Here is a 13,409-nt window from a genome sequence, read left to right on the forward strand (position 1 = left end):
TTTTTTTGCTTGACAGCTGTAATTGTAATTAAGTGTAACAAGAATTTCTGATTTAATCAGTTTCAAGGAACACCTGTTTCTGTCATCGCACCATTTTTTTTTTTTCATAATTGAAAACACTCTTTCAACAAATGAGTTTGAGCCAGGTATGCTCAACACAAAAGAAATTAGTGTGCATATGTTGAGGATTTCAATGATGGAAATTTTTTTGAAAATATATAACCATTTCTTCTCTACACTATGTATCAAAAGACAGACTAGAAATTTCTTTCAGAGTTTCTTTACACTTGCAAAATTCATCATTAAAATCATCTGAATTAAAATTTTCAAAGCACACAAAAGATTTCAAGGAACTAACTACTTCAAACATTGAAAACTCTAGTTGATTATGCGTTAGATTCACAACACGTACAGTAGTTGTTTGAAAATATTTCCATCACTGAACTCAAAAGACTTGTCCAAATATGAAAGGCTGGCATGGTAAAAAGTAAGAAGATTGTAAATAACTATCGCTTGTTCGTGGGGCAGAAGATTGTTAAGCAATGATTTTGCCTCTGTACCCACAAATTTGTCATTAATTCTGTTAACAACTTTTTCTCTGAGGTCAACCATAAGATCAAAAGTTTCAGTGACAGCTAATTTACTTTCTTCTAATTTAAGTATTGCTGCATGAAATATTTTTGAAACATTACAGAAGAAGGCTAAATAAACTTTAAGTTTATCTTCCCTTGTGCTGTCGTCATTTTTAAAAAACTGTTTCAAATATTATGGACAGTCCATTATACTCTTAAAATAACTAGATACTGCATCAAAGTTCTGCCAAAGTCTGTCGACAGCTTTTCCTAACGAAAGCCATCTTGTTGGAACATGCCGTAATAATTCACTGTATTCAATTTCCACAAAATCAAAAAATGATATAAGCTCTGCCCTTCTCTTAGCAGAACATGAGAAATGACCATAAGTTTTTATGATAACATTTTCAACATCAACATCACTAGCATGTTTACAACAATTATGAATCACATGGGCATTGCAGTTCGCTTAAACTATCGTACTATTTTCAGTTTGCAAATATTTATATACACTTTTATTTTTTCCAAAATTCACATTAGCATTATCTGCGGAGTATGACACCATTTTGTTGGGCGAGAGCTCAAATCACTGAATACAATCCTTCAGATTTTTGTGTATTTTGGCTGCAGACTCATCAGAATCTTCTATGAAATCCAAACCCTAAAAAAAAGCAAAATGAGTTGTGAGTGAAAAGTGTTTTACGGCTTTTAACAAGAATCTTAACAGATCTTAAGAGCAGATGTGGATATGGAGTTGGAATAAAGGGTGGAGGAAACGGGAGTACCCAGAGAAAACCCACCCAACGGCATCTAACAGGCACGATTCTCACTTGCAAAATTCCGGAGATCCTGACGCCGCCACCCCTTAAATGAGTTAATGAAGGCTAGGACTACATAAAATGTAGATTGATAAAATTAATATTAACGGTAAATTGCTTACCTTCCACTGAATTCCCTCGCAGGCATCAAAATAACGTAAACAAACCGTAAACATTTTTCTATTTCCTTTGTTCGATGCATCTGTAGCAATCGAAAATAACTATGCACACTTTTCCGGAGATTTCGGAATTTTTACGAAATCATCTACACTTTTAGGAGCCATAACATTCATGACAAATGCTTCGGCTTTTGTTCTTCCACACGATGATTTCCGCGCTATTTCTGAATCACTGCCAAAAACATGCCGTATCAATTTTGTATTACAATCCAAACTGTTACAACTTAAACCACGCTTCGTATTGTGATAACATAGAGCTAGTTCAGTTGCTACAACAGAATTTTGATCGCTAGTGCCTTGTTTTACGAAATAACTGTTTATCTTAGTTTTTTCACTCGCATTTGCTTGTTGAACCGTGTTTCTATGTAACAATGTTGAAGCATGTTGTTTTACATCGTTTTCGCCGCCGTGTGCTATTGAAAACTCTATTTTGCAAAGTACACATTTGGCTTTGTAACTATTATCACTACATGTTAGCCACTTATAGTTATGTTCCCATCGAACTAAATAAACGCACAGCCGTTTCTTTTTTCTCGGTGGCGAATCGCACATTTTTTCAACTCAACTTTATCCGTTTTCAACTCAACACAATATCAACATAAACATAACAGACTAAGCGCGGACAAGTAATGCCACCTGTCGGCGTCAACATGAACTATTTGGTGGCCAGTGAACTGCGGAGTAAACGGAGCCTCGCAATGTCGCAATACATATAACAGGTGGTGCGGCGCAGGCGGGAAAATACTTTTTCAATTTTATGCAGGTGTGTGAATTGAACTTTAAACAAGATACGGGAAATATCACGTCCCGTCCTGCCCACGTACGGGATAATTCTTTTAGTCACAATACTGGAAATCCCGTACAATACGGGACGGTTGGCAACCCCTATATCTTGAGTAGTTTTGAAATCACTTTGCTTTTCTTGAAGCTCTACACACTGTACGTGTGCCCGGGTAGGCGGAGCCCTTAAGCCTTAATACAATTTCATTCCAAACTGTATGAGCAAACAAAGCCCGTTCTTTGAATGATGCTTCCAATGTGAAACATTGCTTTAACAGAATTTCATACACATAACCTAAATAATTGACAATGGTGTTGATTTTTTCAAGATTTCGGCAGTATGCAGTGAGGGTGATTTTTTTTTTCATAGTAGTTGTTTGTACTTGGTGATTCCTGGTGCAATCCCTGAGAAACATTATTTTTCTATCCCTCTTTCATTTCATATTTACCTATGGCATTACATAGTCAGTCATCTCAAGCCAGGTTCACACCGAAGCGAACATAAGTGAATTAGTTTGGGTTGTGAACATTCTGCGAGAATGAACGAAAAATCTTTCTTTAGTGTTGGGTCAGGTTCGTTTCGCATTCGCTGATGATCCGTCCGTTGTCTGTCTTTGAACGAATCGTCAAAAGAGATGCATGTTCTTTGTTTGATGGTGACTATCCTAATGATCATAATGATGCTTTACCGTGATGATACTGTGATGATGATACACGGTTATCTCAAGTTAAGCTGCGTTGGTGGGAGCAGCGGTGCACGTAGGGTTATAGTGTTTCCATGGCAGTGTGACTCTGCGGTGGTGTGACATAGCATTCCGCAGTGTAGAGATGGGGGGATAACACAACACCGAGACTGGGGGGGGGGGGGGGGACCGAACCTAGCACCGTTGGCTTCTCAGTCAGGTGCTGTTACTGAGACTTCTAAGCCACCAGGTCGGCCCGTTGATCTGTGTCCATTCCAGTGTAAAAAAGAAGCACACTTCTCTCTACTTGATTGCTTTCTCCTGTCTTTGTGTTTAGGGTGTAGGAGTGGTCCGATTGAAGGTTAGCGCTCGCACAAGTGATTGTGAAACCCTGCTTATCACGAGTACAGACTTGCTCCAGGGTAGTGACGCCTCTTTAAGACATCTAAAACCCGAATTGTCTTACACCCCTTCTCCTCAAACTGCTGGACTGTTTTTTTATCCGGGCTGATGTGACGAGATCGTCATCGGTTCTGCTTTCCACCAACTGCGTGTAGATTTTTAACTACGTATGTGACACGCTCGAAACAATCAGCAGCGAGTGCGTGGGCTATCAGCATCGTTGTCCGCGACCGACTCGATGGCATTCAGGTTCGGCACATCGGTGGCGTCAGCGCGTCAAAGTTGGCGGATGCGTCAGACTTGTCCGTAGATTTGTTTCCCCCCCCCCCCCCCTTTTTTTTTTTTCATACATCGCGTTTCTGGCGCGACTTTACTGAACTGAGCCTCAGAATTTTCTAAGGGGTTGGTAGTTAAACTGGTGTTGTGTTAGCAATGCAGTTTTTGACGTGACAACGTCGAATAAATCGATGAACGCCGGCTGCACGCACGAAGTGTCCCGTTACGCACATTGTCTCGTTACGCTGTGTCCCGTTACGCTCATTGTACGCTTGAGCCACATCTATCTCTCTTCCACTCGATTGGAACAACCATCGATTTGACTTTTTCGAGGCACATTAAACTTGAAACACTCCCATTCGTTTCCTTCTTTTCCTATCATCGTCCTATCCTTAACAGGATAACATAGTTTGGAAGAAGTTAAGTAGCAAACATGTATAAAAGTTATAGTTAAAATAATCTCTTCTTAAAGTAATAAACATATTTGAATTAAGGAGTGCAAATAAAAGTAAATTTATCAATTAAATTGTAGATTTCATTTCACTCCTTCTTTGTATCCATACAAAATAGTGATAATTCAATAAAAATGATTCAATTTTATTCATAAAAGTATGCAATCATTTCATCAATGTTTTGTAATGACGTTGTCACGTTAAACTATCGTCCGTAAACCGACTTTACGGACAACCAATTTTTTCTTGTATTTTTGAAATGTTTACGAGATTCGTTTGTGAAATCATTTAAATATTTATTTATTTATTTTTCCTTCAAATAAGTGAATTAAAACAATCTTGTAAACATTGATAGTCGTGATCGCAAGGAACGTAGTTATTATTGTTTGTTTTGGCTTGACACTCGGTCAAAGACGCTGTCTCGCTGCAGCCGCGCCGTCGCGCCGTCGCGGTGGCAGCGCGAGGGAGGGGCGTGAGAGCCGCGCCGAGCGGGAGGCGTGGCAGCTGGCGCGGTCACTTGACCCTCGGCGGGCGGTCGAGGGCGTCTTGCGCGCCGGCCCCCGCTGTGTCTTTTGTGCCGCGCGGCGCATTTGCATGCGAGGCGCGCCCCGGCCCGGCCGAGGCGGGCCAATTGCCGCGCAACGCGAGCCGCGTAACGAGGCGCGCGCGCACGCCTCGAGAGCCCGCCAGCTGCCGCCCTGTTTGCCCTCCGCCCCCTTCCAACCCTTCCAACCCTTCCAACCCCGGCGCTTCACTTTGTTGCGTTCTGTCCGTACCCGAACAGACAACTATTTTTAAAAACCTATATGCGCGTTATGGAAAAAACGATGAGAGTGAAAATTTACCTTGCGCATGCACCATGCAGCAAAGTTTTCACCGGATGAAAAAAAAAGGCTACATTCGAATAAAAATTATATACTTATGTGCTTTTAGGTCGTATACTTTAGTGATAGCAATTGTGCTTACAAACCTTTTTTAGTGTATTTGTAAGTGATGTTATGTTTCCGTATGTATAATTTATTTGAGTTATAGTTCATAAATTATTTCATTATTATTTAATAAATTAGATTAAAAAATCAGCATACTTATTTGTTTCATTACTTATTACAAATTCTCGTATATTTTAATAAATCAAATAATTAATGTTTACAAATGTTTATATTAATATTAGATATGTCTATTTATTGTTTAAAAAATTATTTTATTGGATTTATACTTTACCAACCGTATCCATAATATCACTCCAGTCCTTTTATTATTTTATTTATATTATTTTCATGCAAAATAAGAAGTCGGTGTTTTATCATGCCAATTAAGTACAACTTCTAACGCGCATACGTAATAAACGGGCCAATTTTTTTCCAAATAAATATTTTAGTAATATCCAGTAGATTTCCAATTAACGTACACTATTCCTCGAACAGGTTTATTATTAGTACCTACAAACAGCAGCGTACGTAGAATTACATTCTGTGGTGTGAGACAGATTAGAACCATTCTGCCCGCTTTTTGTTTTCAATTTAATTCCTTTTGTTGGTGGTCTTTTTTTTGTTAAGTTTTTCCTCTTAAAGGGGAGGGAAAACTTCCCTTTTTTTATCATATTCCCTTTCCATACCCCCTGCTTACAGATTTCCTCAACGCGCTGCAATAAATCGGTTTCTTAATCGTACAAAGACTGGCATACAGAGCGTCGGACAGGCAGCACAAATGAAGCTTCTTATACAGGCTTCCCAACCTCATCCATCTATTTTCTCCCCGCGTTGTTTTCCTGATTGCGCTCGGCATCGCGCGGGTTCGAGTCCCGGCACCTGCTGCCCCGCCCATTCACTCCGTTCAGCTCACAGTGACAGTCGCTGCAACTGCGTTGTTGCTGCCACAGTCGGACCGCTTGCGCTGCTGTCTGCATGAGCAACTGGCGTGAGCAGTCATTCCGCTCAGGGGTTTCAGAGACTTGTGCCGGGAAAAAAACGTTCGTCTTGTGAGAACAGTACGACTTACCGGAATGAAACGTTTTTTTAGGCCCGTTCTACAGTGACACGGAAGCTGAGATGTATCACGTAAACGGAGCACCTGTAATAGCGCGCATGCGGAACATGGAACCGTACGGATTGGTTCCGTTTACGTTTCTCCGTGAGACCAATAGAAGCCGGGTATTTGGCCGCTGTGGTAGCCATCTTTGTTTACGTTTTAAATACGTTGAAAATTGTTGAAAGTATAGAATACCTAGTGTTTTATCATTACTTGTGATTATTTTTTATGATATATGTAATTCCTGACCGGGTTATTTTCTCGTATCTCAATTTTTTTTTTGTACAATTAAATTAATTTTTCGTAACTGTGAAATTCAATCGTATTGGTTGACTTGTGTTACGTTGCCGCATCGTGGAAGGACGAGCCAATATTATTTTATGATATTACCGTGCGAAATTTCGACAAATTCGTTTGATAGTTTTTGCGTGATGCTGTAACATGACGGCTGTTTTGTCCTCTTTGTGACTTCTTATTGCCAATCATACGATTATTTTTATAATGTCGTTAAATGTGCAGACATGACTCCGTTCTTCATTCGCTGCGGACCTCAAGAAGAGACATTTTACTATCTAATGACCTGAATGTGGTTCGACAGTCCAGTTTCTGTTTAAATTGCAGGTTCCTGATAATGAGCCGACAAAATTCTACTTTGAACACTTTTCAGGATTTAATACATTAGGAGACGCATTCCATAACGGTAACACTACAAGTTAAAAATCAATGTTATAGTGACAACTTAATTACATACTTAATCACAATGTATCTGAGACAAATTTTTGTAACTTAATTTTGACGTTAAAATTCTCGAAATTAGTCTGACGCCTGAATATAAGTAGCAATTTTATTTTCTAAATGAAAATTACGTAGTGATAGTACCATTCTAATTGATTGAGTTTTTTTTTCTGTTGCCACGATCGAAGAATACAAATACGTTCGGGCGTGTAAAAACTACTGGAGCTCGGTTTAAACGACGGAAAAAAAAAACATACAAGTGTTAGAAGTTTAAACTTTTCGTTAAGTGAAACCGCGAAATTTCCTGATGTCTGCCCGTAAGCAAAGCACAAAATAACGCTCTGCTCTCTAGCAGTGCTGCTTGTAGCATAAATAATGTGTCTATAAGAAAATCACCCTTCCTCAGTATAAAAAATGGCTAAATTACTGAATGTCATAAGCAATTGGTATTTCATAAACTACCGTTCAGCTGCCTTTGGTACAATCTATTGACCGATCAGATTAGTTCGAATTTATTTTAAATCATTTTAATATTTTCTTAAAACTTGGTTTAATTATTATACTACCACATATTAGTGCACTGATGACAGGTAGTGTTTGAAGGTAAAAAAAATTGCATTACTTCTTAGTAGGCGTAATTTGAAATTCGTTCTAAGCTATTTAATGCTGGTTGCATTGAATTAAAACTATTCAAAATATTTTCGCTGCATGGAATATGAGAAAATGTTTCAGCAATGGTTTTGGAATATTGGGGAACATAGAATTTTATGTGTATCTACATTGAGTACTTGAAATGTTTCAGAAGTTTATAGAAGTTTCCAAAAAATTTTCAGAAGAAATGGGTACTCCGAAATGTACCTACCCCTGTAGGCTGTGCAGAAGGAATTTTTTTAGTCCGCGTCGTACTAATTTTTCCATTCTTCTATAGGAGTAGAGTTGAGGAATAGGAACTTTCTGACCATGAAATGGAACCTCATAGAGATAGTCGATGGGGTTGCATGATATCTTTTATTAAAATGTATTACATGAAGAATTTATAATTGCATATATGTAATGATATAGTATAAAATACATAATTATACATACCAAATGTACAGTCAGATCAAAGCAAGTTGGTTATTTGGTTTGATGTTTTTGTTGCAGATACATGAAGGTGGGCAGTGACAGCCTGCGACTGGTGCTCAGGAACTTTGCCCCCATCATAAAGACTAACGTGCACGCACCCATACAGACAGTCGGTGTGGACATCTCGCGAGAGGAGAGGTGAGCTCTGTTTCTCTTCTGCATTTGTTTGTGCATCAGATGATGGTGGTGGTGATGATGATGATGATGGCATTTGAGTGCCTGCAAACAGACAAAGTTTTAAAAGCCAGGCACTTATAAATTAATTTACTAAATACAAATATATTTTTGGACAGCACAAGACATAGGTCAAAAACGATTAGTAAATATAATTAAATTATTAGTTGAATTGAATTAGCCTATATATAATTACAAACAGTGGTAATAGTGTTTATAATAATTTATTGTATTTGATAAATATATATAGGTATATATATAATTATAATAATGAAAGATATATATATATTTCATTATTATTATTATTATTATTATATGAATGTGCTTATCGGGGCAGAGGCTGGTTGTATCCCAGGCCATAAATGATCATGGTGTGACTGGGGCATACTATATACCTTGCAGATTGCAATACATAGCTTATGGTGCTTGCTGTTGCCAAATCTCTAAGAATTCTTATTGCACAAGAAACATTTTAAGAACTTTTATCATAATACTCGTATATGATATTTACTTTCGTATATGAAATTGTAATAATTGCCACTTTTTTACTCCAACTTAAAACAAGAAACCGTTCACACACACATTCATTGGAATGAAAACATGCAATAATTGTAAAGGGAACTTGATTAAGAAGTTTCGTTAGGATATAATTCAGACACTTTTTTATAACACTTTTTGAAACTTATGTACTTAAATTTTATTTTTATTGTATGTTAGTTACTAAATTATTATTGTACGGATAAAGAAATCACAACAAAGAAGTGTTATACCTAAGATCATACTTGTATGTACATCCATGTTCACAACATAAGGAATTACCTCTCGCACTGGCTGTAACAGCTCTAGAAAGAGCGGACTCCCAACTAGGCGTGAGCGCCCTTCCGAGACGGCTCTCTTATCAGCTCTCCAGACGGAATGCAGCATTTTTAAAACAGTCAACCAAGCGCAAAACAGTATGGTCTGAAGTCTCTACAATAATGTTTCAAAAACACAACTCAAAAAAAAAATTGTTTTGTCACTTTAGATTGGTCATATTGCACACTAGATGCTGGGGTGAAAGGTTCCAGGTTCGATCAACATCCTCGTTGGGGATTATTCACTTGTGAGAAATCTCAGTGCTGGGTCCAGGCCTGAAATTTGTGTCGTCCCTCCACATCCATACTGTCATACTGCAGACGGCAATGGGGGACCATTAAAGTTTCATCGTGGCGATTGCTGGTGTAAAATCCACTCTATGGGCTGATCACACCATTGTTATCATCAAGCTTAAATGCACTCTTATTTGTTGCTTGTGGTTGCAGGTACACAAAATGTGTGAACTGCTACAAGAAGCTGATGAGCGTTCGAGCCTTCCTGTTGAAGCGACAGACGTTACAGGGTAAACTGGGCCAGACGTTCCGTGAATTGCTTTTGCTCATGGAGGGTCTTGATTAGTGAGTGCTCAAACAAACGCTCATCTATGGAGTTTTCAGGGATTAACAACTAGTAACTCATAAGCTTTAGAATGCAAGTAACTTGTAATGATTTTGTATTTACTCTTACCAGTATTGATTCATACCATCAGAACAGAAGGTTCCTGATGAAATAACATATCATTCCATTGTTACAGCATATAAACGTTTTTTAGCGGAATGTTTTGTATGTAGTTTTTAATCAGTTTTACCTGAATAAATTTTTTCTTTGTAACTTACTTGTGCCTCATGGTAAATTATTTTTTACTGTTTCTTAATGTTTAGGGTAATGGTGGAGTGTTTCTTCTCCCAAAGTGTAAAATCCGTCCAGTACTATCAGGAAATAACTCTTGTCTTGACTGTATTTGTCAGTGCTGAAAGTGCATTTAAGTGGCTATCTTTAGATCACTGTAATAGACTGATTTTTGTCAGTTGTTAGTGTAAAACACATGTGGTTTTGTACATTAGTATTTGTTTTTATATAAAATGTAAAACTTTTAATGCTGTGAAGTTTGCTTCTGTATATATGTATAGTCTGTTGCTTAATGTTACTTTTTTTGGCGTGAAGTTAAATGGTTGTGCCTTCAAATACAAACTGATTGTTAATCTTGCCATCATGAAAGTCACTCTTTGGTTTCTAGATACAATTTTTTACAGTGTGCCATTAGAGAAACACATAGTGTGTATGAAAACAAGTCGCCATAAATGTACATTTTTATGCAGGTAGCCAGCTAATGAAAGTTTTTGTAACCCACTGATCTGTAATTTTGAATTTGTTGTGTGTATGCTCAATAATTATTATTAAAAACATTCATTTTGTTAAGGGTGTTTTATTTTTATCTAAAACTCCATTTGTTTATTGAATTCACAGGAAGATTTCTCAGTATTCCAGCCAACCTCATATGGTGTGCATTATTTTATTTCTGCTATCTAGGCTTGTTTAAAATATTTATTCAGGGACTGTGTTATTACAAAATAAGTGATTTCAGTTCATGGAATTAAAAATTTTACTTCAAAATAAAACTTTATTTTTAGTTTTGCAAGGCTTTATGGCAAATGCCACAGACAAGGATAATGCAGGTGTGAATCTCTGGAGTTGGATACCTGAGCAACCAGGTTAACATTCTGGCCAAGCCATCCTGATTTTGGTATCTGTGGTCTCCTGAAATCATTCCAGTCGAAATGGAAAGGGTGGGGGGGGGGGGGGAACTTGTTGCACGGCCATTGCTGATTACCTCTGCAGTGTTTCTGACTTGTGTTAGTGGTGTGATGTAATGACTCCACTGGATGAGGCAAGTGAGACCCAAGTAAAAAAAATTGTTGACACATGAAGCATAAACCTAAGAATTTTTTAAAAGTAACATAAGTGTGAATTACTAATTATAGTTATTGGTTTAACTGGAAGGAGCATTTATCCTTCATGCTTTTTATTAGCATTTTTTTGTCCAAAACTGATACAAATATGATAGAAATTTATTTATCAAATTAATTTATAAAATGGGAATTGAGTAAAATATGTAGTGATGAAATTAGTACATAGCATTAGTAAGTGTAGTTATTGGTCATGCTGTGCACCAAATGTATACCAAACTTTGTGAGTAAGCAAGCTTATCTGTTGCTGGTTGATGATTTTGTTTCAAAATATGAAAAATAGTTTGGTTTTTATTTCTTTCCACTGGATTTGTCTGCAAGAAAGTGTATTAGAAGTTAACCATTTTTCAATGAGGCAACATTTATTTGTACCACATAAACAAACAAAAGTTCAGTAAGTTCATTCAAAAATATGTTTTAGTGGAAACTTTCTGTAGATTTTAAAGTTTTCTGCAAATAGTATGCATATAGGCCAATATAAGGGCAGTATACAACATTCAATCATCCTATACAGAGAAGACTTGTGTCAGTTAAAACTCACGTGTAAAACTCTGGCATCACCAAACACACACACCCCCTCTTCCCCTCACGAATTTCCGCCCTCCCTTGAGAATCCAACAGATCTCTGCACCCCTACCTGTAGCAACCCCAGTAGGCTATATAAGCAGCACGTCAATCGAATCTACCATATTATCGTTTGAAAAAAGGGGGGGGAGATAGAGGGGATATATTCCTTCCCCACTCTGAAATCTTAAGAAATTTCAGGGGGAAAAAAACATTACATCATTTCCACCAAAATAAAAAATGAAAAATTTTGGAAGCAAACACCAGGCATGGAGGTTCTATTCGTCCCCTTCTCGAAATAAAATTCTGTGAACACTCCTGGTCGAACAGTGAAGTCAAGTCTTTGTTTTTAGCGATACCTGCAACCGAGTGTGTGTGCGGAATTCGAGGTGACTAGCGACTGTTTGAATGGCGAGGAAGCATCTGGACAGAAGAAAGGATTGCCAGAGGCAGGGTTTGCAAAGCGGGGCGCAAGTGGGTAGTTCTTGAGAGTGTGTTGAGGAGTGAGTTACTGTACAGTCAGACTCCAGTCACATGGGTATATTGTGGAGCAATTGGGTTAGTGTGAATTCCTTTTTTTTTTTAACCAAGCTTTAAATTTGTTGAGAATCCACATATTTATTTACAGTCTTTTCATCATTAATACATGGGAAGTCGGATATTACGCAAAATATACCAGTTTTTAAATATGTGGTGATATACATGTATGTATCTTTCAAAACAAATAAATCAGTTCATCTGTCCTCCAACATTTTTATGTTTTCTAACACTGCGATATTCAAGTAAATATCTATAATAAAAATTACTCGTCCAGTTTAATGCCGCATCCCCCCCCCCCCCCCCCTTCTTCACTTTTCACCCCAACATATGCGGTGCCTGGGGAACAAGCCGCTTTTGCCCTCCTATAGTTTTGTCCCTTAGAACCAATGGGGACTAGGAAGAAGAAATGTAATGTTTTTGTGTTTATTTACTAACAAAGAAATTGGGTGGGAAGAGGTTTTACTAACATAGCTTAAATGTGCAATTTTTGTATTTAAGACAATTATTTCGTGGATGATATTAAATATTTTACATAACCATTTTTTACATATTCTTCTCCTTATGCTTTCAGGTTTGTTTCTCAAATATTTATATTAAAAATTTTATGTATGAATTTTGTATTGTGAATTGGTGCCTTTTAGATGACTACAATTCAATGCAATTTTATTACTGAACAAAAAAAAAATGCGCGGCTGCCAGCTGAATGAGATTCTAGAAATAAATCAATAAAAATAATGGACGGTTCAATGCCCATTTTGAAAAGTCATTCATTAGAATCGTGCTAAAAAAAATGGTGTTTTGACAAAAAACAAAGTGCAAATTATTAATCAGCTTAAAATTATGTATGGTTCAATTGATGGCCAATGAATTTGGAAACACATATTATGACCTAATTGTAAGCAGTGGTATTATAACCATCTACCTTTCTCACATGACATTTTTTATTTAATTAATTCAGGTTTTTGAAAAGCACTTGAGGTTTTTGCTTGCCTGTGGAGTATTCCATACCACAACCTGACTCCCGCCTCTCCAGACCCACAGAAACAGACCTAAAAAACATGCATAATATTCGTATTCTGCAGTCACAATGCCACGACACGACAAACCCGACAAACCGTCGTACAGCTACAGAATTACAGAGATTTAGCTGTCAGTAGATCTTTCCAAGCCAAATACTTCTATAAAATGCACTATAAAATGCGCTCAGAACAGTGTAGAAGAGAAAACGAACATGCTATCTCAACCCATGATTTTTTTTT

General features: G+C 37.4%; 1 protein-coding gene across 2 annotated transcripts in view; it reads left to right on the plus strand.

Moving 5' to 3' along the window:
* The window catches only part of LOC134534899 (katanin p80 WD40 repeat-containing subunit B1), a 48,483-nt gene extending 37,985 nt beyond the window's left edge, over window positions 1–10,498 (plus strand). For both annotated transcript variants that reach the window (XM_063373584.1, XM_063373591.1), the window contains 2 exons: window positions 8,069–8,188; window positions 9,526–10,498. In XM_063373584.1, the coding sequence (XP_063229654.1) occupies window positions 8,069–8,188; window positions 9,526–9,658 (253 nt within the window). In that variant the 3' untranslated portion in view covers window positions 9,659–10,498. The remainder of the gene's footprint in view (window positions 1–8,068; window positions 8,189–9,525) is intronic.
* Window positions 10,499–13,409: the final 2,911 nt, after the last annotated feature.

The sequence above is a fragment of the Bacillus rossius genome, chromosome 1 (assembly GCF_032445375.1).
Source record: "Bacillus rossius redtenbacheri isolate Brsri chromosome 1, Brsri_v3, whole genome shotgun sequence".
Classification (NCBI taxonomy): Eukaryota; Metazoa; Arthropoda; class Insecta; order Phasmatodea; family Bacillidae; genus Bacillus; species Bacillus rossius.